This window comes from Caenorhabditis elegans, chromosome I (genome assembly GCF_000002985.6).
Source record: "Caenorhabditis elegans chromosome I".
Classification (NCBI taxonomy): domain Eukaryota; kingdom Metazoa; phylum Nematoda; class Chromadorea; order Rhabditida; family Rhabditidae; genus Caenorhabditis; species Caenorhabditis elegans.
In genome coordinates this window covers 6,773,836-6,799,620 of record NC_003279.8, presented here as the reverse complement: position 1 = coordinate 6,799,620, position 25,785 = coordinate 6,773,836, and the positions used below count along the sequence as shown (strand labels likewise).

Sequence of the window (25,785 nt, the reverse complement as noted above, 5' to 3'; positions counted from 1 at the left end):
GTACAATTAATCGATTTATTCGTTTATGTGATCATTTTTCGAAATGGCAACATTTGCGTCACGTGAATTGACGGAGGAAGATGATTCACATCCAGGACCGTCGGAAAAATCTGAAAAAGACGTACTGGGAATTGTTCGAACCGGCCCAAAGAAATTGATTACTGGAGAGGTTTTAAAAAAAAAATATTTTAAACGATTTCATACAATCCTTTTTCAGTCTTCGTCGCTGTTCAAGTTAAAAAATGAATTACTCAAACGAAAGGATCGACTGAATTCCGAAGTTCACATAAAACATACAGAAACTCATGTATCGGGAAAATCAGTAGGTTATTAAATAAAATTAGAAAGTTTTAAACAAGCAAACTTCAGAATTTGCTGAGTACAAAAAAAGAAGAAAAAGAGCGTCAAGCTCGTAAAGATGAAAGCAGAAAACTGCGAATCGAGAAAAACGAGCGAGCTGTTCGGCGAGAAGAAGACGAAGCTCGTTTAATGGCAGCACAGCAGAAATTACGCGAAAAATCTGAGTTATACGATAGAATGCAGGAGGGGAACGTTGTTTTAGCAAATCTAGATGATACTCCCGTAGAGTTTCTAGTAGATTTTGGCACAAAGAAGAGAAGAATTGAAGAGGAGAGAGCGTGGGAACGCGAGAGATACAGAGAACAAGAAGAAGCAGCGCCGATTGGATTTGGAAGAGCTCCAATTCCAGAACATTATCACCATAGTGAAGGTAAATTCATTTCCACTTCTTCCTTTTAATATTTAAATATTATTTGCACTTAAAAATTGCAGAACAACGTGTTTATGGAACATCACATATGCGGCTATCACTTAATGAAAATAAACGAAAGGAAGAAATTGAAAAACTTCTCGAAATGTCGAAAAAGACAGATATGGATAAGGCGAAGAAGAAGGAAACTGAGAAACATAGAGATATTTTAAGAAGAGAAAAACTGAACAAATTAAGAGCGAAACATGGACTCGAACTTCGTAAGTTTTTCGAAAAATTCTCCTCAAAAATAAAAACCTAAATTTTCAGTTCCTGAAATAGTTGAACCAGTTGCTGTCCCTGCATCACAAATAGATTTGAATTCGATTCCTTTGCCTGGACAGAAAGAGACACCGGAAGAAAGGGTAAGTAGTTCTAAGGAAAAATTATATAAGTATTTATTTTATTTGCTTGAAATAAAGTTATAATTCACAGAACAATATTTCCCAATTTCAGCATGCTCGTCTAATGAAATCTGATCGTGAATGGGATCGAGGCAAAGGGCACTACACCACGTGGATCGAAAAGCAACGGGATGAACGAGACGATGAGTTCCGTCCGCCTGACTCTTACTTCAGATGATTGTATTAAAAATGAGTGTATAATAAAAATTTTATAAGAAATCAAATTTCGACACATGAAAAGGCCGCGCACTGAATGAAAAATTGAAAAACACATAGTAATATCATTAGACATTTTTAAGGTTAGAGATATCAAAATGAAGAGGGTTAGACGAGTGAGTGTGAATTGAGCAATTGTGGTAAAAGTTCGAGAAAACCAAAAAAAATGTTTTGGATGTGGGAAAATGTGTGAAAAACTGGTGAGGATCAAGTCGGTGGTGAATGATGATACAAGATTATTGGTGGGTGGGACAAAGACTTTCAGCCAAAAATCATGAATCGATAATAATACAAATTAAAATTAAAACACAAGAATGGAAATATTAATTTAAAAGAGTTCAGAGAGAGAACCGGTAATGAAGAGAGCGAGGGGAGGTTAATTTACAATTGAAAATTCCAAACACTTTAGCACTTTTGTAAACCAAAAAAAGAGCGGGATACGGTAACAGACTAGAGCCAGCAGAGAGATGCACAATAGAGATTGGTTTAAAGAAAGTTTCAACAAAGAATACTACTTCTCATTGCACCAAAAAAATCTACTGAACATTTGCAATTTTTTCAAAAACGCAGAATTATGTACATTTAGAAAAAATAAAAAGGTGTCCAGCTTTTTGTTGAAAATACTGAAAATTGAGCGACCATTAATGGAAAATTTGCAAACATCTGTTCTTTTCAAGTTGAGAAACGTATTCTCTGATGAGACTAAGCTACCTTTAATTAAAAGAGAGCACCGGAAAACAGTAACAAAAGACATTGAGCAAACTGAGCAAAGGAGATGAGTAGGTGGATTTGAAGACATGAAGCCAACCAAGAATAAGACAGAAAAATTGGAAAGATCGATAATCATGATAAAATGATTTTTCGCTCATAACAATTTGGCCTTCTTTTGTGATATTCAAAATCTCAATTTTGAGATTGCGGCTGTGGGGGAGCTGCTGAAGTTGGCGTTGTAGGCATAACTTGTGGAGGTTGCGGTAAAGGATTTTGAGGATTCTGTGATGGTGGCGGCGGCTGCTGTGGCAAGTGATGAAGAGGCATCTGATGCATTTGTTGCTGTTGCTGGAGTTGCTGCTGCTGTTGATGATGCATCATCATCATTTCTTCATGATGTTGTTGCTGTTGATGATGCTGTGGAAGCATCTGCATATGCATTTGTGGATGCAATTGCAAATGTCCACCTGCTCCCGGATGTTGATGTTGTTGCTGCATCATCATTTGAGCATTGGGATGTTGTTGCATTTGTTGGTGCTGCATAGGCATATTTTGTTGTTGAATCTGCGAAGGTGGAGGTGGTTGAGGCATTCCAATTGTAGCTGGAGCTGCCTTTTTCGTTGTTCGTGGTTTCCTCGTAGCTTTTGCCTGCAACTAAATAATGTTTCGGTATGGGATTCTAGGTTAGTACAAAACAGAAAACTGATGAAAGACTTCATTTTATATGTTAGAATGGTATTCATTGGTTACTAACTTTTGTTTTACTCTCAGCCGCTGCTTTGATCTTCTTATCCTTTTCACTGATCGTTTTAGCAAATTCAATGATCTTAGCATCATTAGTCTCATCCTCTCCTTTAATAATTTGCTGCTGTTGTTGTTGCTGCATCATACCTCCTTGCTGCGACTGTGGTTGTTGCTGAGACGATGGTGGCTGCTGTTGTTGGCGCCGTGCACCATTGGTCTGAAAGTATAGTTTAACTAAATTTGGAAATATGTATAAATAATAGTAATAGTTGCTAGTATTGCTTGTAATAATGATTTTCGATAGCTCATTTTGAGTGCACTTGTCAGAAAATAAGAGATTAATTTTTAAAGTAATAAAATCATGAAGGCGTTCGAAAAATAGTATTTCATGCATATAATACGCTATTTATTTTTTAAAATGATTGCATGAACTTCTAATTTTTCAAAAATATCCGAGGTTGAGGAGCTTCCAACAAAAGTAAGGGAAAATAGTTTTTGTCTTCTTCAAGAAGGAATCGCAAAACATATATGTAATGAAAAATGCGGAACTTTTTCGTTTGGTAGTCGTTTCCGAAAACGGTGAATTTACGAAGCCAAAATTTCAAAAATGCATTCTAACATCAATGAACCCTTACCTTCGCTTCATGTCCATTAACAAGCCTCATGGCGTTAGACGGAATTCCATTTGGTTCAATCATTCGATTTGCTCCATGAAACGCGTGTGCTCGCATGTTGTGCTCATGAGACAAGTTTCCTGAAACGCAGGGAGCTAGAGCGGTGAGAAGTCAGTCAGTGTTCTTTTTTTTAACAGACAAACCGGGGTCTGAAAGTCCTCACGGAACCATTTTCAGACCCCGTTGATTTACTTACTTCCTCCTGGGCTCGCTGCTGGCAGTGGAATAGGAACACTACCACGCCGTTCACCGATTGCAGCCAACTCCGCATTAAATGCACCAGCTCGTCCAGAAGCTACTTCATCAACAACCAATTCTATCGAAGCGGCTAAAAATATAATCCATACATTTTCATTTTTAAACTAAATGATTTAAAAAATATATTTTAAAAATTTGCATACCAAGTCGATCGCTCCTTTCATTTCTTTCTCCATTTGAAGTACTCGGTGTTTGACCATCCTGAACATCCATTGGTTCTATATCCAAATCACCTAGGTCGCCGAGATCACCCAGATCAGCAACTGAAATATTTCATTAATGAATAATATTTCCAAATAATTTTAGAAAACACAACTTACGAGGTTCGGAAGAGTTTAATAGTTGATCCACAATTGCTTTTTCTCCTATATCTCCACTACCACCGGGATTATTCTGTTGTGGACCTGGTGGCACTGCAGTGGGTTCAGATTGAGATGGACCTTGTTGTCCGAATGGTGTGTGACTACCAGAGTAGACGCTTGCCGACGAATCACTTCGATGAAAAGATCCTTGCTGCTGTTGCTGTGGATGTACTTTTCCAGACGAAACAGGTGGTGGTGCAAACTCTCCAGACAATCGGTGCTGCATGGTTGCTCCTGGAATCGGATTCTGCTGCTGGTTTACAGCATCCGGCGTTGAATTGTTTCCAGGTGGGTATGGAACAGGAAGCTGTCGTTGTTGTGGCCATTGTCCCATTGGTTGTTGTGGACCACCGGGTTGCTGACCTTGTGCTTGCTGCTGTTGGAACATTGCCATTCGTTGTTGTTGTAACTGAAAATTTTTGAGTTATTCGAATAATTTTTTCCGAATGTGTACCTGTTGCTGTTGCTGCCATATTTGTTGTTGTGTTGGCTGAGCTCCTCCCGGAAGATAGCCTGGGGGAAAAGCTCCTTGTGGAGGGGGCATTCCAGGATAACCTTGTCCTGGATATCCCGGTTGCTGCACCATTTGCCCTTGTTGTTGCTGTTGCTGCATCATTTGCATTCTTTCTTGCTGTTGTTGCTGCTGTCCATAATATGCTTGCATTTGTTGCTGCTGCTGTTGTTGCTGTTGCTCCAATGCAGCGGCAGCTGCAGCTTCCTTCTGCTTTTTCGTGGGTCGCTTCTTCTTTTTTGGTGGCTCCGCAACGGCAGAAGTATCCTGTACAGGTGGTTGTTGAAGTTGTTGAGGAGGCGCAGGTGGTTGCTGCTGCTGCTGCGGTGGTATCGGTTGTTGTGACTGCTGTGGAGGCGGACGAAACTGCTGTGCATTACCAGGATAAGAATTCATCCGTTGAATCATCTGTCCTTGTGGTCCAGCTTGATGATACATAGGTGGTTGACCCATTGCATACGGAGGAATGGGGCGTCCCGGAGTTCCTGGCGGACCTGCCTGATTCGTCGGAAAGAATCCTTGAGGATGCCCCGGATTCGGAGTAGTTGGTGGTGGGGCCTGCTGTTGCTGCTGTACTTGTTGTTGTTGCTGTTGCATCATTGCTTGTTGCTGTTGCTGTTGAAGGATTCGTTGCTGGTACTGTAATTTTTCACGTATTTTGTGAATAAGAATTATAACATTTACTGGAATGAACGTATAAACTAATAGTACTAACCTGCTGATGTTGCTGCTGTTGTTGTATTGCCGCAATCTGCTGCATACTGAGCCCTTGAGCCGATGGTCCCGGATACATGTACTGTTGCTGAGGTGGCTGCTGATTGGAAAGTAAGTTAACAAGAAGTGGGCTATTTGATGCCGACGGAGCTGCCTGTTGTTGTTGCTGTATCCTTTGCTGTTGTGGATTCATAGGTTGTGATCCAGGTGGGGCAGTTGGAGGTCCCAATGATCCCATTGGCCCCAATGAACCAGGCTGTGGAGTGATCTGTTGTGGTTGTGGTGTTCCGGGAACAGGAGTTGGCTGACCACTACCACTAGGAACTTCTTGTTTGATTTGGGCAGCCATGAATCCTTCTCGTGCTCTCATTTGTGCATATTCTTCTGCAGTCATTTGACGCATCTGATGCATTTGATGTGGTTGCATACCGGGTGGATATTGAGGCAGTACCTGCTGCTGTGGTGTCTGTTGCATTGGATGTGGTTGAGGTGTAAACTGTGATGGTGGTTCTTGCTTAACCATAACTTGAAAACTGTGATGCCCTTGGTTGGGTCCAGATGGCAGTAATTGCTGAGATAGAGGACCCATGTGATGACTAGGATGACCTGGTTGTCCCGTAGATGATGGTAGCATATGTGAAGGCACTTGTGGAGGTGGTGGTTGCTGTGGCGGAATCATTGGAAGTTGATGGCTCAATGATCGTATATCTCTCGGATTTTCTTGTGATGTTGACGGAATATTTATATGATCTTCTAATGCAACTGGAATCTGAGGGGGAGATCCGTCTGCTAACCGTAAACAATCCATGTCGGAAATTTTCAGAGCACTCAGTCCTGAGACAAATAAAAATTTAGATTTACATATATTCAAACAACTAACCTATCCTCCTCAGTGAACCTGGCTGAAAATTCGCTATCCTTTTCAATCTTTGTGCGGCTTTGGCTGGTAATCTCAATGAATATCGAACTTTTCGAAGTGGATTCCGGGACGACGCTGTCATGTCTGCAGGAGACGCAGGTATACCGGACGAGGTACTCGGAAGCACTCCGTCGTTTGTTGGGCTATTTGTTGGCTCTTCGTGAATACTCAAATCTTCTGAAAAATTATATATAAAACTCTTTAAAAGTTGTTTAAAAACCTCTTTCGGGACACTCGTGATCTTTAGAAGAGCTTTGTTGAGATATTTGATTGTCACCAGTATCTTCTTGTTCTTCTCTTTCTTGTATCAGGTCTACGGAGGTATCTGAAAATAAAAACAGTAAACCAACTGAAAATTAGAATTATTTGAATTGGCAGCAGAGCGCGATTACACACACACATAGAAATGCATAGGGATCGAGGAACGTCTTCTATTGTGGCGCAGAGAAAACATACAGAACTGGCAGAGAGACGGGTTCGTGGTATAAGAGAGTGGATCTTTGGATAAAATCCAGTAGATCAAAGTGAGTTGCAAGTTTATCTTTGATTGATAAATGAATGTCTAGAGGATGAGGAAAAATGAAAATCAATAATAAAAAAGATTGCCTGTTTATAAAGATACCGTCTGTTATTTAATGGAAATCTACTGTCAAAACTGGAATATCGATCAGTGCATTACACCGTCGCATAGAAGGAGAGCCTATACCTTTCTTTCTGTAGGGCTCTGCTTTTTTGCGAAATTCACGGATCGATCGCTCAGTGAGCATGAAAAATCGATTCAGCCTAAATACTACTTTGCTTATTCCGACTTCATATTTTCAGTTAGATTTTACTGTATTATTATTGTAATATTGTTTTTTTTTTAAATAAATTCCTTTAAAATATACTGTTTCCTCTTTCAAAATTCGCCAGACAAATTATCCTTCGATCAAATAATGTGTTGCGTTACTTAAAACAAAATTTTTTGCTGATTATAGAAAACATGTGCATTATTGGGAAAAAAACCATCGTGAAACGAATAAAACTACTTTTAAAACGTTCCAATTTTCGGCCGTCAGGACCACATTTTTTAAACACATTTTTTATGGACGCTACTATTGTAAAAACTGAACTATCGATCCGTCAATTCCGCAAAAAGCAGCGTCCAACATAAGGAGGGGTGAGCATTATTTCGCAACTCCCCGGAATGGTTTTTTCGTCCGTTATCCAGCGTTTTTTGCTGATTTTTTTCCACAAAATTTACAATTTTACTTGTTTTATTCTTTTTTTCGAACGAAAATTATATCCAATTTAATGATCATGAGATTGTGAGCACGTTTCATGTTTTTACAATCAATTTAGCAAACATTTTTCATTCGAAAAAAAGTAAAACCGAAACTTTATCGAAGAAATCAACAAAACTGCAGTAGAAAAACCGTGCCATGCGAAATTGTGCCCCGCCTATCTTTCTGTGAGACGCTGCTTTTTTCGAAATTAACAGATCGATCTTACAGTTTTGACAGAATTAAACTACTTACAAACTATTCCGTTTAGGTCATACAAACTGACAAAACTATTGGATAAGAACGATAGATAGGATGCAAAGTTGATTAGGAAGACAATGCTCCAGATTGAAAGCTACAGGGTCAACATACTAACTATGCGATCGAGAAAACAATGCTTACCGATACTTTTTCGATCCTCCTCGTTCGTCTTTCCACTCGCCACTGTATCATTGGAAATCGCCGACGTGACACGAGCTGTGTCCGACGGCGACGGAACAACAATCAAGCTTTTCACCAGCTTTTCAGTCGCGATGCCGACTCCGTCAGCCGTCTCGTCCTCAACTGACGACTCTTCGATAAGCGGTGGCAACGTGTTTGCAGTTGTTGGAGTACTTGCGCAAGACGTACTCGCTTCTGAAGTCATTGATATCTCGGCACTGGGACTCCGAAGAGACTCACCGATGCCTGACGATGAGGTGGACAGAGAGGAGAGCAGTGCGGTCGCTGAAGACGGTCGCACAATATCTCCCACCTTTTCGATGTCTGGAAATTTATAAAATGGCTGAGCGGCAAGTCTGATATAATTACACGACATCTAAGATTGCAAATCTCAAAAATTCTAATTAATCTTGAGAAGTAAATTAATTCATCCAAAAAAAAGCAAAAATTCGTTTTTCAGGAAATTTTTTTGAAAATTTAACGTGCATTTTGCAATTTTTAAATCAAAGCTTACTAGATTGAAGCGGCGGTGTACGTGAGTGAGGAATTGTGGACCACGTTGAGGAAGCCGCAGAAGAAGTATGTGCTGAGGCAGACGCTGCTCCCCGCATCGACCGACACGACCATTCAGCGCCAACTATTTTTTCTGAAATTTTCTGCAAATATAACAATTGAATTCGTCGGACCAATTATCAGATTATTCGAAAAACCATAGTCAGAGAATTTTAATCAAAATAGCATAAAAATCAATTTATAACGACTTGATATCTACTTAAGAGAACTTTTGAACGAAGAAGATTTTTCTAACAAATATAGTCTTGGGGAATTATAAATAGTTCGTTTCTCCTTTACTGTAAAAAGTTTTTTGAAATTTAAGCCAAAACTGATAAGTATTTTAGTTTTCTACGGCGCGAAATTTGAATTGCCTGAAGGGAAAAGTGCAAGGAAAATCAATAATGGGGCGGAGTTTTGGTAGAGAAATGCGATAGGGACGTCGAAAAGCTGTTCTTCTTGCACCCAAAAGTCAAAAATGGAATATCTGAAAATCAGAAACTATCCTGATGACGTAGTTTGCGCATGGCAGTTCGGCGGTTCCGAAAGAACGGCGGACACTCACGGTCGTAACGCGACCGCGACGCAGCACCACCGCGTCGCGGTCGATTTGATACTCAACCGATTACTCAATGTCTGCAATCATTCAGGCTTTTTTAAAAGCAGATATCAACATAACAGACTAATAAAAGAAAGATGTAGCTATGAAATATGGAACTTTTGAAATTGTAAATTACATTACAGATTCGACTTCAAAAATCGATAACGGAATTCTTCACTTTTAGATGATGCTTTAATGCAGTGTATTAAGTTATCAAATTTTTATAAAGCATCAGACAGTAGAACTGACGTGAAAGTGCTCTTTGCTGAAAATGGCTGAAAATCGAGCCAATTTGCGTAAATTGGTCAATTATTAAAATATCGCACACGTGAAACGAGTGATACCGTACCCGAACTGGCGTCTCGGATAGACTTCTGTGTCTGCACTCTCTTTTCTCCTTCGAAACTCATGAAATCCTAAATTTTTTGCCTCTTTTTTCGAGTTTTTAACTGAAAATGGCCGTTTGTTACACCTTTTTTAAAAATTAATTTGTTTAAAATGATAGTGCTTTAAAATTTGTTCAGAAAATAACGAATTAATGTTTTCTGAAGTCATAGTGAATTTATCTTCCATCGCGAATTTGTCGGAGTGGTTTATTTTTTCTTTTGATTGGAACTTTTTGATAAAATAAATAAATAGTTTTTTACAAACTTATTTTTCTAGCTTCTTTATCTGAACACGTTTATTCACAACTTATTTTGTTTTCTTATCAAAATTTTGGACCTGTTAAACTTATATTTTCAGCCATGAAGTACTTGGGAGCTTATCTTCTCGCCACCCTCGGTGGAAATGCCTCCCCATCTGCACAAGATGTCCTTAAGGTCCTCGGTAAGTTTTATATCACGTTTTTCCGATATAAATACTTATATTGCAGAAGCCGGAGGTCTCGACTGCGACATGGAGAACGCCAACTCCGTCGTCGATGCCCTCAAGGGAAAGACTATCTCCGAGGTTATCGCCCAGGGCAAGGTCAAGCTCAGCTCGGTCCCATCAGGCGGATCTGCCCCAGCTGCTGCCGCCCCATCAGGAGGAGCCGCACCAAAAGGCAAGTTTTGTTTCACTAATTATGACCCACATTTAAAAATAATCCATTGCGGAGCACGATTTAAAATTTCGAAGCAGTACAGGTGGCGTGAGTCACTTAAAAATTTAAGCAAGTAAGAGATTTTGAATACTATGTGCTCCGCAGTAGTAATTTTTTATCTGGGTACGCAGAAGATCCCTATTTTTTTTAAATTCAAATGTTTCAGCCGAAGAGAAGAAGAAGGAGGAGCCAAAGGAGGAATCCGACGACGACATGGGCTTCGGTCTCTTCGACTAAATGTGTTGTTAAAGTTGTTATTCGTCATTCAATGAACGATTTAAAAAAATTTGCTCGAAAGTCGCGATGTAGAATTGTTTGAAACTTTGGGGAAAATGCCGTTATATGAATTTATCTAATTTTTGAGTCTCGAACAAACAATCCGGAATTTACATTTAGCAATCAAAGAGTGATCATGTTGAAGCCCAGCCTAAATGCTGCTGCGAAATGGATGATTCGAAATACAATAGTTAGCAATGAAAGTCTAACTCCAGAAATCAATCTTCATCTTATTACAATTGCTAGTCCACTGTGGATGAGCACTCCCGATGCTTGTCCTCTTCCAGATCCCTATTGGGCATTCTATTGGCCTGGCGGCCAAGGCCTATCAAGGTTCATTCTTGATAATAAACCTTTGTTTCAAGGATCAGAAATTGTCGACTTCGGCGCCGGCTGTGGTTCAGCCTCGATATCTGCTTCTATTTGTGGAGCGAAGAAGATTCTAGCAAACGACATTGATAGATGTTTGTTTTTGAGATTGAAGTTAATCAGTGTAGAATGAGCTACTTATTTCAGATGCACTTCTATCCACGAAGCTCAATTTCCATCTGAACAATTTAAGAGATTCAAAGATTCAATACTCTTCGATCAATTTTTTAGATGATAAAAATGAAAGAATGTCCACTCAATTTTTCACTGACTCCAAAAATATCAGAAAATTCATTCTCCTAGGTGACATGTTTTACGATTCTGACTTTGCTGAACTTCTTTTTTCGTGGCTTAAAAAGTAGGAATATCTCAAAATTGGTGCAAAAACATATAATTAAATTCTACAGAATTCAAGATGCACATATGGTCAGAGTACTTGTTGGTGACCCCGATCGTCATCCACTAGCCGAATCCGAATACTTGCAACGGTGAATACTTTGCAATTTCATTTTCAAATAGAAAATGTTTCTCATAACCTCATAAATTCGGTTTACAGATACAAAACGAAGTTCACCAAAAATCAATTGGCCGAGTTTTCACTTCCAGGATACGTCATTAAGGAACATTACGGATTCAATACTGCGAAAGTATTTGAATTAAAATTCCAATAACTGTTAAATTTAAACTGAATTAGTCTTTCAGGAATAAAATTGTTGAACTTTACTAGAAACTATTGTAACTGGCCTCTAACGGAAAGAAAATCATTCCAGGACAATCTAGGAGCTCCAAAGTCTTACAGACAAAGGATGCATCGGAACTTTGAAAAAAACTCCTATAGAAGTTGAAAGGATTTTTCGAATTTAGGCTCGTGGAATTGTTAACTGCTATTGCTCAGACGCAAAATTTTGCCATTTTGTGCCAAAAATACGGTACCTGGTCTCGACACGACAATTATTGTCAAATACAAACGGGTTTGCGCTTTTTAAAGTACTTTTAAAGTACAAATTTTCACCGATTTTTCATAGCTTTTCGTTGAAAAAAAACATATGTACTCATTAAAAAACTAACATTTTAACAATTAAAAAAGAAACATACATTTTACTTAACAAGTCGTGACAAAAACTATGAAAAATCGATGGAAATTCCTCGTTAACGAAAGTTTTAAAGCTACAGTACTCCTTAAAGACGCATACCTGTTTGTACTTGACATAAATTTTCGTTTCTACACTTATGTTATATTTAGTACGCGATTAAGTATCTTGTACAATAGTTGTTCTATCATTAACGTATACAATTCAATTCTTCAAGATAAAAATTCACCAATTACAATTTGCAATTTTCACAACCAAACAGTACGCACATCTCAAAATACTTAAAAAATAAATAAAAACTGTTTCACATAAAAGTAGGCAGGCATCATAAGGCAAGGATTTAGATAGTCAGGGCATCAGGGGGAGCTTTAAGCTTCCTGTAGGTTTGAAAAGATATAAGCAGGTATGGCGTAGACGGCATGAGGTAGGCACCTAGGCAAGTATGAGGTAGACGTTAGAACGTAGGCATGCGTCAACCTTGATGGCTTTTTCACTTTAATAAGATCTCTGAAATCACTGAACACACAATAAAAAATTTTATTGCGAGAATACTACAGAAAGGAAAATAGAATAGCTACGGAATAAATCAATCCTATGCCTTCTTCAGTTGTCTACGTGACTGAGCCTTATGAATGATTCTCATCATGACCTCATCGCAACCGGCTCCGATCGAGAAAAGACGGAAATCTCGGAAAGCTCTCGAAATTCCATTTTCATTCAAATATCCTGCACCTCCCCACACCTATAAAATATCATTTAGAAATTGTGAAAAGTTTTGTATTTGTTACCTGCAAACACTGATCAGTAATAGCTCTAGCCAATCTTCCAATCTTCAATTTTGCCATTGCAGTCAACATGCTCACATCATCTCCACGGCTTCGTGCCAGAACAGTTCGATACAACAGTGCACGAGTTGCCTCGAGCTCTGCTTCCAACTCAGCCAATTGGAATTGAATGTATTGTTGATCAAGAAGAGTCTTTCCGAAAAGCAATCGATCCCTTGCATATTCAATTGTCTCATCAATACATTTTTGAAGTGGAAGAAGGCCAACAGCAACAGTTACAAGACGTTCATCATTGAATTGTTTCATTTGATATCCAAATCCACGACCTTCTTCTCCAATTATGTAAGATGAAGGGACCTGCAGGATTTTAGTTTAAAATTGAAATAAATTTCTTACTATTGCTTTTAAAAAGTGAAAATATGTGTACTGTAATCACGCAACTAGGTAAAGGTCCTGAATTGATGCAAGAATGTTCAAGCACAAATAATCAACGAAAAACTAATATTCAAAACTCGTGGTGAACTTTTTTGTTGGTATTTTGAAATTATCATTGTTGAAAACGAAATAATTGTTTTTTGTGTCTCAAAACTCACGCGAACATCTTCAAAAAATAACTGAACAGTATCCGAACTTCTCATTCCCAACTTATCCAGTGGAGTTGATCTATGAACTCCAACAGCATCCAATGGAACACAAACCAACGATTTATTCTTATGAACATTCGATGTATTTGATGTGTTCACAAGAACACACGCCCAATCCGCCTGACCACCATTTGTAATCCACATTTTCGAACCATTGATTATCAAGTCAGATCCTTGACGACGTGCGTGTGTGTGCACAGCTGATACATCGGATCCAGCATGTGGTTCAGATACAGCCAATGAACTGACAAGATCTCCAGTGATTGATGGACGAAGGAATCTTTCGCGAAGAGCATCAGAACCTAATATTCAATTATTTCTAATTTTGGTGGTAAACGGAAATACTCACCAAACTGTGCAAGTGCAGGTGTACTCATATCAGTCTGAACCATAACTGACATTGGAATTGATCCACAATTAATTGCTCCCATCTGCTCAGCAATTGCTGTTGCCATTGCAATATCCGTTCCAGTTCCACCAAATGCTAAAAATCGTTGGTAAAAATGAGAAATAACACACCGTATTAATTCTATTATTCTTGCAGTTTTTTGTATCTTTAAGGTTTTCCTCCCACCAGTACTATCTTTTTAACATTTTAGAATGATGTAGTTTTACAGGCTCTTGACATTTTTAGAACCCAAAAAGTTGGTGTTCTGATATTCTAATTGTAACCTGGAAGTTATTCTTCCAAGTTCTGAAATCTACGCTTTTGGTTTTTTGTGGTAACACTTTTTCGTTTTGAAAAGTCCAATCAAATAATAATATTGCATGGATAACTAATTAATAAAACAAGTTAGCTAAAAAAAGCGTATTACCTTCTGGTTTATTAACACCAAAAACACCATGATCTCCAAGCATTTTGAATACCAAATGTGCTGGATACCGCCCGTCTTGTTCCCATTTTGCCACATTTGGATTGATTTTTTCTTCGATAAGTTTTCCCAAACTCTTCTGCATGACAAAATGAGTTTCATCATAAATCATATGTTCCCTGGCTACTGGCTTTTCCGATTTCGGAGATGTTGATGTCACAGCAACTGAGACAGAACGTCTCTGATTACCAAGATTCGAACTTCTGAACTTGTTCAAGTTATTTGCAGCTGCTCCCAAAGCCGCATTATTTTTGAGTTTTGCTGAAAATTTGCTCAATTAGACCTCATTCTCCAAAACTAGAAAAGCTTCATCAGTCTGAGCCGCCGTGTGTGCATAGTTCCCTATTTACGCATTTTCATCAATTGATTGAATAGACATAGAGCTTTCGATATCAGAATAAATTCCACCAAAACCAGAAATTCACTCAAACTTACTTAACAAAGCTTGAAACATCACGGCAAGAAACTACGAAGATGAGTAGTGTTTTAGCCAAGAAACTAAATAATGATTCATTTTTTGATAAGAAACCCTGAACAAATTTTAACAAAAAAAGAAGATTAAACATTAATTAGAAATTCACGCAAACTTTTTTTTGATAAATTTTATGCTCTTTGGAATTTCATTTACAGTGTCTACAACTCTGCAATACACCTACAGTACCCCTACCGTACCACTTAATATAAATAAGCCAAAATCTTAAAGTAATTCTACAGTATTCCTGAGATGATAATTCATTTTAATTTATTGGAATATATTAATTTTTCATCAAATAAGTAAAAAAAAATATTGGAATGATGTCCTTAATTTTTTGCGGAGTAATTTCTGCTTTTTTTCCGAAAATTTTTCAGTGTTAAGAAATTTGGAGAAGGCATTTTGTTTCAACTCACGTAAATACTGTGCTTTTATAGTTTCTTAATTTTAAAATTTGAATGATCGTATTGTTGAAGCTAACAGAAACCCGCATACTCGTTAAAAATTGTATTTCGTATAAACAAACAGACAAAGACGAGTTGGGAGCGGGGTGGGGCAGAGGATATGTACCAGTTACAGTACCTGTTAAAAAAGTTTAGGGAGAAAGAAGCCTATTTCAAAATTTCCAGTTTTATGATACAATAAAAAAACCTAAAACATAAAATAAGCACAAAGTAAGAAGGGGAAGTGAGATGAGTAAAACAAAACATTAATAAGTTAATTGTAAAAGGGGTTTAAACACATTACAAAAACATCAAAATTCGGTAAAATAAAACGGAAATGCATCTTTCGATTTTCGGAATTTGAATATTTTTGTAATATGGGATCACTTGTTAAGTGAAGTTTTTGATATTTTCCGGGGTGCAATCATATTGAAATGGCACAGACTAGGTGAAAGAGAGAAAGAGATTGAAGGAAAGAATTAACGGGGACAACCTGTGTGCATGATTATTTGAAGTAAGTAATCTACAGAAATTTCGATGATAAAAGAATCCTATTGCGGGTTATTTTAGAAAAGTCGTTGCGGATGAAGACGGCGAGCTTTTAAATGCTGAATCCTCTCTCGTTCGCTTTTCTGGAAAAATAAAAATTATGAAAACAACCTCTAATTCATGAATTTTATATATCCACCTACCACAATAGGTTCCATTGAACTCCTTTTAACGTATACTTGAATATTGTGTGAATCATCCGATTTTATTGATTCATGTTTTGGAATAACATCGTCAAGAAGTTGTCGTTGTTTGGCGAACGCCCGGCACACCGGTTCAACATATTCAATAACTTTTTCAAGTTGAGCCTGCATAAATCCGGTAGCCTTCTCAACAGCACAAGTTGGCTCATAGTTGACAAAAAGAACAGCAGCAGCGATGGTACGATAGGAGAAAGTAAATGAGTCGATCTCAAATAGCAGAAAATCGAGAATTTTACACATTTCAAGATATTCTGAACGGAGTAATTCTGGCACGTACATGTTTTGCTCTTCGTAGTGATCAGACTTGTTCTTCTGAAAAAATATTTTAATCAACAAAAAATTTAAAATCCTACTTTGCCGGTTCCGAGTAATTGAAGATATGTTGAGAGCCATTGAATACTTGTGATTGGCCCAAGACTCCACCCAATATACTTGACGATAAGAACTTCCATAGTTCGAATATTATCACAGGTGAATGCACTATCGGTGAGATGAGCAAAATCGATGCACTTAGGTGGATAAATTTCCTGAAAAAAAAAACAAAAATTAATGTGAATCTATACTGTGAAAAAATTAATTGAACCCAAATTCTAGATCGGTGAAATATTTTATTAAAATTATTACCAGGCTTGCCGGTTTTTTTGGATTTTTGAAAAAGGGTGTAAATCGTAATATAAATATTTAATTCCGTTTGAGAACTATCGATTTTGAAGTGTTTTAGAATTTTTTTCGGTTTTGCTAAAAAAAAAAAACGAAAAATGTGTCAGTGAAACCCCTGATTGTTACCTCGTATTTAGCAGCTATAAATAGAGCAGCCGTCCCGACCAATTGAAAATTATCCGTTGAACATTCAACATTTGATGACTCTAAATATCTATCAACATAATCAACAGCCAAATGAAATGTTTCTCGGTGCAATTTTTCTGATTCACACACTTCCATCATCCAATCAATTAAAATACGTCGCTTTTCATCATCCATATCCGGATGATTTCCAAGCAAGAATCGTGTAGCACGTGGAATTTCGTCTCGTTTGACCATAAGAGACCAAACTTTTGTTGGTGATCCTATTCCATCGCATTTTGCTGTGCTGAGAAACGTTGGAGCCGTAACCATATGTTCGTCGTTCATGAGCCGTTTTGTAACGGCAAATCCTTCGTTTTGGACAGGATAATCTAAATTGTATCAAAATTGGGTAGGTTTTTCAGCTTGAAACACTGATACTCTCTTTGGAGACACTATTTTTTATCAAATTTTGATCTAAAATGCTAATAATTTCAAACGCATCATGAGTATTTTTGAAACTAACCATCTTCATCTTCAGATTCAATTTCTTCGTACTCCTCTTTATCGTTAACAACATCCTCCTCTTCATCATCAAAATCATCCTCAATTTCTTCTTCAATATCCTGTCTCTCTTCCAATCGGACCATCTCATGACTTTCTTCAGATTCGGCAAGATTATCAGATGAAGATGATTTATCAAACACTTCTTCTTCCTCAGGCATAGCTGGAAGTGGTTGTCCACGGGTTCTTGATGATTGTGATGATGAAGATCCAACTTCACGATCATCTGAATATTCTTCAAACAGAATATCATTTTTACTCTAATAAAACTAGATTACCACTAATATACTCCAAAGAATCTTCGCGGCTACCATTTCGATGCTTCTCGCCCGAATGACGTTTTGCAGCTGGACCTTCCTGTAAAATTAATAAATTATCAAACAAGATTGAACCACTATATAATTTTGTTCAAATTTAGGAAACTTATTTGATCGTCATGATTCTAAGCAGAAGCCAAAATGCAAAAAGTATTTAGGGGGCACCCGGAGTTGAACCAGGGACCTCTCGATCTGCAGTCGAATGCTCTGCCACTGAGCTATACCCCCAGATGAACAGTGAGACTCAGACGGCAAACAAGTATTGGACATACAAAGCGGACACAAAACTGTGTTCTGCATACGAAAGAGACTGGTCACTATGACTATCGATGTCTGCGTCTTATTTTCTCGCAAATCTGAGGTGCTGGTGTGAACATGAGATGAGAGAAGAAAAAAGAAAACGGGAGAATGAGTACATTTTGGCGCACTATTACACTGGTCAAATACAAAGTGTCTGTTTCTCAGTGCAAACTTTGTTTGCAAATTATTTAACGAGAGATGTTTCCTGTAGAACCCAGACTACTCAATATTGAGCGTTTGACTGTTAGTTAGTTACCCACGAAATTCAATTAATTTGTTAGACATTGTGTTTCTGGATGAATGCTGTTACCTAAATAAGTTAAATTCAAAACTGAAAATATAGCAAAATGTGTTTAAATCTAGAAATATTTGCTAATTTTGTTGGCAAATTAAAATGTATTCCTTACCCCCATTCAGCTTAGTAACAATCCGCAATCGTTTGACAGTTTTTCTTACGGTTTTCGAAAAATTAGAAGCAAAAATCTCTTTAGGCATTTGTACAAGTAGTAATATTATAATTTAAAAAAGTACTTTTCTTATCACTCTCTATTTCATTTCCCTTGTTCCATCTTAAAATGTTCACTGATAAGCACACAAACCTTAGTACTTCGTCGTTTTCTTGTCTCAGAACAATCTGATTTCTGACTTCCAACGCTCGAATTTCGGGTATTTCGTTGTGGAATATTTTCCTTCATATCAATTGCAGTCTCCAGAAGACGTTCACGCAGTTCGTCATGTGGAGATCTGAAAATTAAAATTTTTCGAAAGATGAATAAATATTTATAAAGTCTAAAAATTATCAGTTCTCTAATATCCATCTAAATTCAACTTACAAAATAGCAGATTTTCTTTCTGGCTTTTGTGTAGTGGGGACACGTTCAGCCGTCCTTGATGACTTTCTTCCAGCCATTTTGATCAAATTTCCCTGAAAATATCAAGTCGAGCTATTCAAAATATTCAAAAACAAATAAATAGGAAGATAACGACTGAAACTGGCTCAAATAACAAATGTTGTGCAGTTTTGAGTGTACACAATAGGGAGAACATAAACTATCAGTCAGAGGTGAAGAAGAATAAGATTTTAAATTCATAAAATCAGATAAGATTTGGTACAAGTGAATGAAGGTCGTTTTGGTTTTAGATTTAGATTTGCAGTTATTCCATTAAAAATTATTTAAGATTTGAATTAGGTGTGAATTTAAAATATAAACTGAGCTCATGAAACTGTTCATGTTTGCACGATACTTTCTATGCTTGAAATTTAGAGATTGATATCTGATATTTAATGAAAATTAATAAAGAAATATCAATTATACCATAACGAATGTCTAGTGGACATTACGCAATCAATCTGTGAAAGTTCAGATAAAACCGAAAAAGGTCAACTACAGACAACCTCCGTCATATGGTCTCTAGATTCAAATCGCGCGCTCATTTCGCGCGTTCCCTCCGATTTGCCGCCGTCCTCCCTGATGGTCTTACCACGATCTCATGTTTCTCTGCCGTCTCCAGAGAGATGAGAGGGTGCCTCTTGACACAGAGACGCAGGCAATCGACACGTACCAATAGAGGGCACAGCAACTGCCTCCGGAGATGTCAGACAATTGAGAGAATGAAGAAAAAACATCCGAAACACATCTTGCAGTTGTTTTTGTTTTGTTTTCATAAGCTACCAAATAAGGATAACGTTTTTCAAGTATCAAAACCTTCAAAACTATATCTATTATTTTTAAAATTTCTCTCATTTCAAATTGTATTTTAAAAATTTGATTATTGCTTTAATTAAATCTTTTGTAAAATTTTAATTTTCAAATTTTCAGCAACATGTCAGACGATGAGGACGAGGGTCGTCTACAGATCGATGAAAGTCCGTCCGATTCGGAAGACAAACCATCGATTTCAGCGCCCCCACCTCTTCCTCCACCGTTGCAGGAAACCCCCGAATTTCAAACAACTTATGACGGTACGTTATTTGTTTCAATGATTAACAAAAACTTCTAAATAATTTTTTGAAATTTCGTTTGAAATTTTTTTTAAGAAAAAAAAAATATTTCTCGTAAATCTTGAAAATTATTGCATTTAGCTCACGATCAAGCGGAAACTTCTGGAAAAGAAGACGGCGAGTTAGATGAGGATGATGAGAATGATGATATTGAACCAATGGAAATTGATGAAGAAATACAACTAGAAATTGATGAAAAACCAGAAGATCTTGTCAAAGACGAACAAATATCCGAGCCTACTGATAAAATGCGAGAAGAATTTTTAAAAGTGGAAAAAACAGATGAAAATGGTATGAAAATGGTAAACGGAAAAGCAATGAATAAGAATGAAAGATTGCGAAAAAAAAGCAATTTATTTCAAACAAAAATTTTTGGGATCAGTGTGAACACCGCCACGCGTAAATGCACGAAAGTCGCATCTACCGTAGCTGCTCAAATAATTTCAAAACTTTCGAGAGATCCTCTAGGGAAATGGAAATTCAGGCTATTAAAAACAAAATAGATAAGCGAAGGCACTAAAAATTAAAAATTAACAATTAAATTGCTTAGATAGTCTACTGCAAATAGCTCTCTTCATTAACATTTAAAAAAAAATTATGAGCGCAATATAAGAAGAATGTTCGAAATTTTAACAGAGAGTCCAAGAAAAGTAAATATACTCATAAAAACTTGATAAAAAATATTTATTGAAGAAAAAACACGGTTTATTTTTCCAGCTGTCGTTGAGTCAACATCATCATTCTCTCCGAAGTTAATCGATGAACAAGATTTAAAAGTTGAAGAGATGTCAGATGAGAAACATGCTCAATCGCCTGTTTCATCCGATATGACAACATCAAAAAGTCCAACACCTTCCAAAAAGGAAAATGGACTGATGAAACCACCACAGAGCACAGAAAAAGCTCAAAGAAAGCGTAAAGGTTTGTATCTTCGTAGTTAAAGAGCTTTTTTTGAAATTTAAATATTATTTCAGAGTCCACAGATATTTTTTCGAGTGAAAAACGCAAGTTAAGCCTTGAAACAGTTGCCTCTTCATCATCATCATCTGGATCTTCAAACCTTTCAACAACTCCACAAAGATCCAAAAGATCTAGTTCTCATATGGCTACCATTGCTATATCAGCATGTTTCACTGACGAAGACATAGTTTCAGTACCAATGATGCCTATTCAGAAGACACCTGATACTGCACCACATTCGAAACGGGCAAAAGTAAGAAAAATTAAATCAATTCTGAAAATTGTAAAAAATAGATTTTGCTTCATCACCACAGACGCGAAATATTGCGATTTTTGCACCAGAAATACGGTACCCGGTCTCGACACGACAATGTTATTAAATACAACAACGTGTGCGCCTTTAAAGAGTACTGTAATTAAGAACTCATTGCTGCAAAATTTTCATCGATTTTTCCTAGTTTTCGATAAAAATATATTTATTTATTAATAACAAAATTTTAAAAAACAATTAAAAACACATACATTTCAACACAAATTGTGAGAAAAATCGATGAAAATTCAACAACAACGAAATTTCTAAAGTACAGTACTCTTTAAAGGCACACACATGCTTGTAATTAACAAAAAATTGTCACGTCGAGACCGGGTACCATATATTAGAGCAACAAAAGCAAAATTGCGCCTGTAAGTCTGAAATTCCGAAAAACCACAAATGAAAAGTAAATATTAAGTGAAAAAGTTGAAATTCTACTTTCAAAACGTTTTTCTTTAAGTTTTAGTAAGTGTTTTGAATTTGCTCCAAAGTGTGAGTTGCAAGACCAATAATCGACGGAATGAACGTAGTTCGAAGACGATTTTTCGTTTGTGGGCGTGGCTTATCATTTTGCAGGGAATTCAAATAGACGAATCAATACTTTAAAAAACGAAAAATTATACATTTCATTATTTTTATATTCAACTTTTCAGCGAGATATCGGAACAAATGTGATCACAACACGATCAACAGATACATCTGGTCTTTTATGCAATGAAGCAATAATGGATACCCCACCAGGATCCCAGATGACTCTTGAGGTTACTGTTATGTACCGAACAAAGAATTCATTAGCATTCCGTGTAAAAGGATGTGATCTTATTGGATTTATTGGTGATGGTCTACCTCCAATGGCATCTTCATTGACAAACAATATTGCATCATCAATGGGTAACAATAACAATAAAAAGAAAACTGCAAGTAGTTCTGGAAATGAAGAAGGAAAAGATGGGTGAGTTGGTATAATTAATGACATATAGTGAAATTAATGCTGATAAAGTTTATTCACTACAAATTCCTAAAGTCAATAGTTTGCATTTTGGCTAAAAATAAAAATAGTTAACATATTTCAGACGATCAAGCTCGGCAAGCTCAAATGGTCGTGGAGCTCGTGGTGGTTCTGTGCTGAAAGACGGGAAAGGTGATAAACAAAAAGGAAAACGAAAGAAAGAAGAAACAAATGATGATGATTTAGAGGATGAAAATCAAAATAATGAACAATACGGATCTAAGAAATGCGAGCTCGTAGAAGTTGATGTGTAAGTTCAACATTTGCCAAATTTAATTATAACTTTTAAAAGTGGAGTTGCTCCAGCTTTGAGGATTTTGTTTAAATGTAGAAATACACTAAAAACCATTAAAACAAAACACTCATAAATGTCAACATTTCAGACAAAGTTTTGGCAAATTGAAAAATTTTTGTGAAATGAACTTTTTGATGAATGTAGAGGTTTTTTGCATGTTTGAACTCCTAAAAATAATTTTAAAGATTTTGAAATATCGAACTCATTGAAAATAACATTTTGTGGTCGACTTCATTTAAGTATTTGTTTAAAAAAAGTTTTACTGTGATCTTTTGTCATTTCAGCAACATAGGAGTAATTTTAATCACTTTGTTCACTGACTCTTCTTTAATTAATTAGAAATTTATACAAGAAAAAAACTTCAAAATCTTCTATAGCACACATTTATGCAACAACAAACTTTATATAATATATTTTAAAACAACTCCGAACTTTAATTTGCAATTTCATTTTCTTACAGAGCTCAACTTCACGATTGCCACTACGACGGGTGTGAGAAACGGTTTCAAAAAACAACAGATCTTGAATATCATATATCAAAAAACCATAAACGACGAGTTGTAAGACTAACCACATATGTTATACAGTAAGAAAAACAGTTTTATCATTATTTAGATGATGTACGAGTCAATATGCACACAAACATCTATCTCATCATTGGAAACTCAAAATAATAGCACACAAATTGACGATGATTTACCACCGATGCCACAGATGCCAATTCTCAAAAAAGAAGTACCAATTAAGGTAAGACTGTTTTGATAACAAGAATAAGATACTTTTGTGTTTGAAAATGGAAGAAACGATGTGTGGATTTACATAGCTCATGTACTCCCCGAGGAGAAAAACTACAAAGTTTTGTTCCGAGTAGTCTCCAATATTTATTACATTGATTTGCACTTATCTCTGCATTTGAACAAACCTCTTGCCCAAGTTTGGCTCAAAAAATATCAACTTGGATAAGAAGCTTGCTTACTTGGGCAAAAGTTGGGCAAGAGTTGGTACAAGCTTGGCTTGAACTTTGGCAAAGCATAAATCAAGTATACTGTCACTTTTGTCACTTTCCACTTTTGTCAAGTTTAGTAAACATGATCCAAGTTAATATTTCTTGGACCAAACTTGGGCAAGATTCTGACACTGAGATAAGTCACTTTGAATACAAGACAAAATAGAGATTCGAAAGTTGAATGCACGAATGTTTAAATAAAAAAACAGTAAAATCCTTTTCCTCGAGGAGTACACAAATCCTCGAGGAGTACACAATCAGACACATGGCAGTGTAAGATACGATTTAACGACCATTCTTTCATTTTTCGATTGTGGAGAGTTTCAGAGCCCGTCCCTCCAAGATAAACTTCTATTGAAAAAATTCAACCTACTCACCGAACTTCTTTTTTTTAGCACCAGGAATACCCGGGTATTAAATAATAATACCAGTCTAGTGTACATTTTGTTATGAAAACCACACCAGCTGTATAAAACGTCAAATTAGTAGTTTGCACTGTGGGGAAAATTTCTGACCTCTTCAAAAATTGAATTTTTCAGACCCCAATTGGAAATGTTTATGAAGATCTCTCAGATGACGATTCGGAGACAAAACCCACTGATCTTGTCTTGAAAACTCCGTCATCGTCGGCTTCATCAGCTGTCGCAACACTTATGGGAATCGCTCAGGTTTCATCTTCAACAACTTCGGCTACCACGTCAGTTGTACCACCAGTTGGCGCTCAACGATCTACGCCAGCCACCCCAGTTTCTGCGAAAATTGGCATCAATCCGTCGATGGTGGCGAATGCGCTAGCCGAGAAGAATAAGCAGCAACAGCAACAACAACAGAAACGTTTGTTTTTTCTTCATTATAATCTCATAAATTCTAGAGAAAATCTGAGTGTATCGATATCACAAAATCAGAAAATTTTCAGTAAACCAACTCCAGCCACCCCATAATCCATCATTATCAACTGCTCCATCATCATCTTCAGCCCAACCACCAACAATGATTCAAGCTCATCCAATGGCAGGCGTCTTTATTCCTCCTCCATTTCATCCAGCAATGATGAATCCACAAATGGCTGCAATGATGGATCAGCAACGAATTGCTGTTGCGATGTCACAACAACAACAAATGTCACGGACACCGTCTCGACAAACCATATCCGTATCAGATTCCCACAAGATCCATGAACTGGCGAAATCTCGCGAGAACCAGCAACGACAACAGTCGGCTACACCAAAGACGCCATCTGAAAGTGTGAGTACTACTGGAGTAGTCACACCGCAACGACAATTCCTTCCTCCACAGATGATGCAGCCAGGTTTTTAAACTCAATTTAAGATAGCTTTAAATTTGTTAATATTCAGGAACGCCGCAAAGTATTCTATTACAACAGCAGCAACAACAGCAACAGCAACAGCAACAAGCGGCTGCACAACATCAAATAATACAGCAGATGCAAATGCAAATGCAGAGAGGAATGGTACATTTATACTATTTCTGAAAGCTTAAACTCTCAAACCATTATTTTCAGGCACCACAAATGGCAAATCAAGAATTGTTAATGATGATGATGGGAATGCCACACATGGTACAAGGTGTTCCTGGATTCCCGGGTGTTCCACAACTACCACCAAAATGATCGTTCAAATCAATTGACTGAAACCGGTGCCTGTTTAATTATCAATAATTGTTGTGCTCCATCATTGCTTCATAGAGATTACTTTATTTGAGTAACACTGAAAAGTGTTTTGTTTGTATTAAACTATTACTATCTGATGCCTAGACTGTCTTTGAAGTTGAGAATTATTTATTCTTTATCTCAAGATACAGACACTTCCCTTACCATTTTCTTCTCGAACAGAGTAACATTGTTAAATTATATGAAGCCTCCTTTTCTCATACAGTGCCCAAATGATTTATCTCGTTCTCTTTGTTGCATCCTCTCCCTCATGTCTACAAAAAACACACACCGAACCACAAATTTCCTCCATCGCCGACTCATTGCTCTCTTGATTCAAAAATGTTTTTTTGGTCTTTTATTGACAAAAATTGTTTTACCTTTTTGCTCGTTTGACTGAATACATCTTCAGTGCTTTTGGTTTTTTATGTGCCTTTGTAAAACCAACCATAAAACACACAAGGTATTTTTTAAAAAGTACAATAAACTTATAAAAATCTGAAACCACAAAAAAAGTATTCTCTGGCTTCACAGAATAATTTACTCTCTGGCTTCACAGAATAATTTACTCTCTGGCTTCACAGAATAATTTACTCTCTGGCTTCACAGTATATTTTACTCTCTGGCTTCACAGAATAATT

The 25,785-nt window shown here is 36.9% G+C and overlaps 7 protein-coding genes and 2 non-coding genes across 14 annotated transcripts; 5 read left to right on the top strand and 4 right to left on the bottom strand.

The window, feature by feature from the left end:
- The first annotated feature begins 12 nt into the window (after positions 1 to 12).
- On the top strand, positions 13 to 1,394 carry C37A2.8. Of its 2 annotated transcripts, none has more exons than NM_001373000.3 (6): positions 13 to 169; positions 218 to 326; positions 370 to 730; positions 793 to 990; positions 1,040 to 1,134; positions 1,226 to 1,394. In NM_001373000.3, exons 1-3 carry the CDS (start codon positions 44 to 46, stop codon positions 414 to 416), a joined length of 282 nt encoding a protein of 93 aa, NP_001359924.1. In that variant the 5' UTR covers positions 13 to 43; the 3' UTR covers positions 417 to 730; positions 793 to 990; positions 1,040 to 1,134; positions 1,226 to 1,394. The 2 variants fall into 2 exon arrangements, with proteins under 2 accessions (NP_001359924.1, NP_491946.1); NM_059545.5 differs by having other exon boundaries at positions 20 to 169; positions 218 to 322; positions 1,226 to 1,389.
- Positions 1,395 to 1,459: 65 nt separating this feature from the next.
- Positions 1,460 to 8,643, bottom strand: pqn-20 (Prion-like-(Q/N-rich)-domain-bearing protein). The gene is made up of 13 exons (NM_059544.7): positions 8,500 to 8,643; positions 8,226 to 8,309; positions 7,947 to 8,180; positions 6,503 to 6,607; positions 6,244 to 6,459; positions 5,365 to 6,197; positions 4,593 to 5,288; positions 4,097 to 4,547; positions 3,920 to 4,039; positions 3,715 to 3,846; positions 3,480 to 3,613; positions 2,855 to 3,061; positions 1,460 to 2,748 (listed from the first exon to the last, which is right to left on the bottom strand). The coding sequence occupies exons 1-13, from the start codon at positions 8,594 to 8,596 to the stop codon at positions 2,293 to 2,295; spliced, it is 3,765 nt and encodes a 1,254-aa protein (NP_491945.2). The 5' UTR covers positions 8,597 to 8,643; the 3' UTR covers positions 1,460 to 2,292.
- Positions 8,644 to 8,782: 139 nt separating this feature from the next.
- Positions 8,783 to 8,923, top strand: C37A2.9. The gene has a single exon (NR_050217.1). It is a non-coding gene; the product is annotated as an Unclassified non-coding RNA C37A2.9 (non-coding RNA).
- Positions 8,924 to 9,882: 959 nt separating this feature from the next.
- On the top strand, positions 9,883 to 10,582 carry rplp-2.1 (Large ribosomal subunit protein P2). The gene is made up of 3 exons (NM_059543.8): positions 9,883 to 9,966; positions 10,013 to 10,183; positions 10,389 to 10,582. The coding sequence occupies exons 1-3, from the start codon at positions 9,885 to 9,887 to the stop codon at positions 10,457 to 10,459; spliced, it is 324 nt and encodes a 107-aa protein (NP_491944.2). The 5' UTR covers positions 9,883 to 9,884; the 3' UTR covers positions 10,460 to 10,582.
- A 36-nt stretch (positions 10,583 to 10,618) lies between these two features.
- Positions 10,619 to 11,589, top strand: etfm-1 (Electron transfer flavoprotein beta subunit lysine methyltransferase homolog). Its single transcript, NM_059542.5, has 4 exons — positions 10,619 to 10,962; positions 11,015 to 11,225; positions 11,275 to 11,355; positions 11,424 to 11,589. Exons 1-4 carry the CDS (start codon positions 10,635 to 10,637, stop codon positions 11,536 to 11,538), a joined length of 735 nt encoding a protein of 244 aa, NP_491943.2. The 5' UTR covers positions 10,619 to 10,634; the 3' UTR covers positions 11,539 to 11,589.
- Positions 11,590 to 12,481: 892 nt separating this feature from the next.
- Positions 12,482 to 14,753, bottom strand: acdh-5 (medium-chain acyl-CoA dehydrogenase). Its single transcript, NM_059541.5, has 6 exons — positions 14,695 to 14,753; positions 14,203 to 14,520; positions 13,737 to 13,871; positions 13,337 to 13,689; positions 12,747 to 13,100; positions 12,482 to 12,700 (listed from the first exon to the last, which is right to left on the bottom strand). The coding sequence occupies exons 1-6, from the start codon at positions 14,711 to 14,713 to the stop codon at positions 12,551 to 12,553; spliced, it is 1,329 nt and encodes a 442-aa protein (NP_491942.1). The 5' UTR covers positions 14,714 to 14,753; the 3' UTR covers positions 12,482 to 12,550.
- Positions 14,754 to 15,223: 470 nt separating this feature from the next.
- On the bottom strand, positions 15,224 to 18,822 carry cye-1 (G1/S-specific cyclin-E). Of its 2 annotated transcripts, none has more exons than NM_001025857.4 (8): positions 18,724 to 18,822; positions 18,490 to 18,634; positions 17,552 to 17,630; positions 17,236 to 17,499; positions 16,713 to 17,101; positions 16,280 to 16,453; positions 15,867 to 16,238; positions 15,224 to 15,806 (listed from the first exon to the last, which is right to left on the bottom strand). In NM_001025857.4, the coding sequence occupies exons 1-8, from the start codon at positions 18,798 to 18,800 to the stop codon at positions 15,741 to 15,743; spliced, it is 1,566 nt and encodes a 521-aa protein (NP_001021028.1). In that variant the 5' UTR covers positions 18,801 to 18,822; the 3' UTR covers positions 15,224 to 15,740. The 2 variants fall into 2 exon arrangements, with proteins under 2 accessions (NP_001021028.1, NP_001021027.1); NM_001025856.4 differs by having other exon boundaries at positions 15,225 to 15,806; positions 17,236 to 17,508; positions 18,724 to 18,815.
- C37A2.t1 lies at positions 17,747 to 17,818 on the bottom strand. Its single transcript has one exon. It is a non-coding gene; the product is annotated as a tRNA-Cys (tRNA).
- A 647-nt stretch (positions 18,823 to 19,469) lies between the features above and the next one.
- Positions 19,470 to 25,648, top strand: pqn-21 (C2H2-type domain-containing protein; the record flags this gene model as incomplete). Of its 4 annotated transcripts, NM_001025858.4 has the most annotated exons (13): positions 19,470 to 19,853; positions 19,974 to 20,183; positions 20,610 to 20,813; positions 20,867 to 21,105; positions 21,819 to 22,117; positions 22,239 to 22,306; positions 22,361 to 22,424; positions 22,930 to 23,029; positions 23,085 to 23,216; positions 24,015 to 24,309; positions 24,392 to 24,784; positions 24,831 to 24,946; positions 24,998 to 25,648. In NM_001025858.4, the coding sequence occupies 13 exons, from the start codon at positions 19,715 to 19,717 to the stop codon at positions 25,103 to 25,105; spliced, it is 2,367 nt and encodes a 788-aa protein (NP_001021029.1). The 4 variants fall into 4 exon arrangements, with proteins under 4 accessions (NP_001021029.1, NP_491940.2, NP_001293280.1 ...); NM_059539.6 differs by having other exon boundaries at positions 19,711 to 19,853; positions 22,239 to 22,424; positions 24,998 to 25,645; NM_001306351.3 differs by lacking the exons at positions 19,470 to 19,853; positions 19,974 to 20,183 and having other exon boundaries at positions 20,678 to 20,813; positions 24,998 to 25,105.
- Between the last annotated feature and the right edge of the window lie 137 nt (positions 25,649 to 25,785).

Excerpts from the sequence above, each read along its gene's own strand:
- rplp-2.1 (NM_059543.8), top strand. The coding sequence starts at position 9,885 with ATGAAGTACTTGGGAGCTTATCTTCTCGCCACCCTCGGTGGAAATGCC. Across the intron at positions 9,967-10,012 it reads AGATGTCCTTAAGGTCCTCG|AAGCCGGAGGTCTCGACTGC; the intron begins GTAAGTTTTATA and ends CTTATATTGCAG. Across the intron at positions 10,184-10,388 it reads AGGAGGAGCCGCACCAAAAG|CCGAAGAGAAGAAGAAGGAG; the intron begins GCAAGTTTTGTT and ends CAAATGTTTCAG.
- acdh-5 (NM_059541.5), bottom strand. Across the intron at positions 13,101-13,336 it reads TATTTTTTGAAGATGTTCGC|GTCCCTTCATCTTACATAAT; the intron begins GTGAGTTTTGAG and ends AAAATCCTGCAG. Across the intron at positions 12,701-12,746 it reads TTACTGATCAGTGTTTGCAG|GTGTGGGGAGGTGCAGGATA; the intron begins GTAACAAATACA and ends GATATTTTATAG.
- C37A2.8 (NM_059545.5), top strand. The coding sequence starts at position 44 with ATGGCAACATTTGCGTCACGTGAATTGACGGAGGAAGATGATTCACAT. Across the intron at positions 170-217 it reads AGAAATTGATTACTGGAGAG|TCTTCGTCGCTGTTCAAGTT; the intron begins GTTTTAAAAAAA and ends ATCCTTTTTCAG. Across the intron at positions 991-1,039 it reads GAAACATGGACTCGAACTTC|TTCCTGAAATAGTTGAACCA; the intron begins GTAAGTTTTTCG and ends CTAAATTTTCAG.
- pqn-20 (NM_059544.7), bottom strand. The coding sequence starts at position 8,596 with ATGCGGGGAGCAGCGTCTGCCTCAGCACATACTTCTTCTGCGGCTTCC. Across the intron at positions 6,198-6,243 it reads AGGTTCACTGAGGAGGATAG|GACTGAGTGCTCTGAAAATT; the intron begins GTTAGTTGTTTG and ends TATTTGTCTCAG. Across the intron at positions 4,040-4,096 it reads ATTAAACTCTTCCGAACCTC|TTGCTGATCTGGGTGATCTC; the intron begins GTAAGTTGTGTT and ends GAAATATTTCAG.
- etfm-1 (NM_059542.5), top strand. The coding sequence starts at position 10,635 with ATGTTGAAGCCCAGCCTAAATGCTGCTGCGAAATGGATGATTCGAAAT. Across the intron at positions 10,963-11,014 it reads AGCAAACGACATTGATAGAT|ATGCACTTCTATCCACGAAG; the intron begins GTTTGTTTTTGA and ends TACTTATTTCAG. Across the intron at positions 11,356-11,423 it reads GAATCCGAATACTTGCAACG|ATACAAAACGAAGTTCACCA; the intron begins GTGAATACTTTG and ends TTCGGTTTACAG.
- cye-1 (NM_001025856.4), bottom strand. The coding sequence starts at position 18,800 with ATGGCTGGAAGAAAGTCATCAAGGACGGCTGAACGTGTCCCCACTACA. Across the intron at positions 17,631-18,489 it reads GAAAACGACGAAGTACTAAG|GAAGGTCCAGCTGCAAAACG; the intron begins GTTTGTGTGCTT and ends TTAATTTTACAG. Across the intron at positions 16,239-16,279 it reads AATTACTCGGAACCGGCAAA|AAGAACAAGTCTGATCACTA; the intron begins GTAGGATTTTAA and ends ATATTTTTTCAG.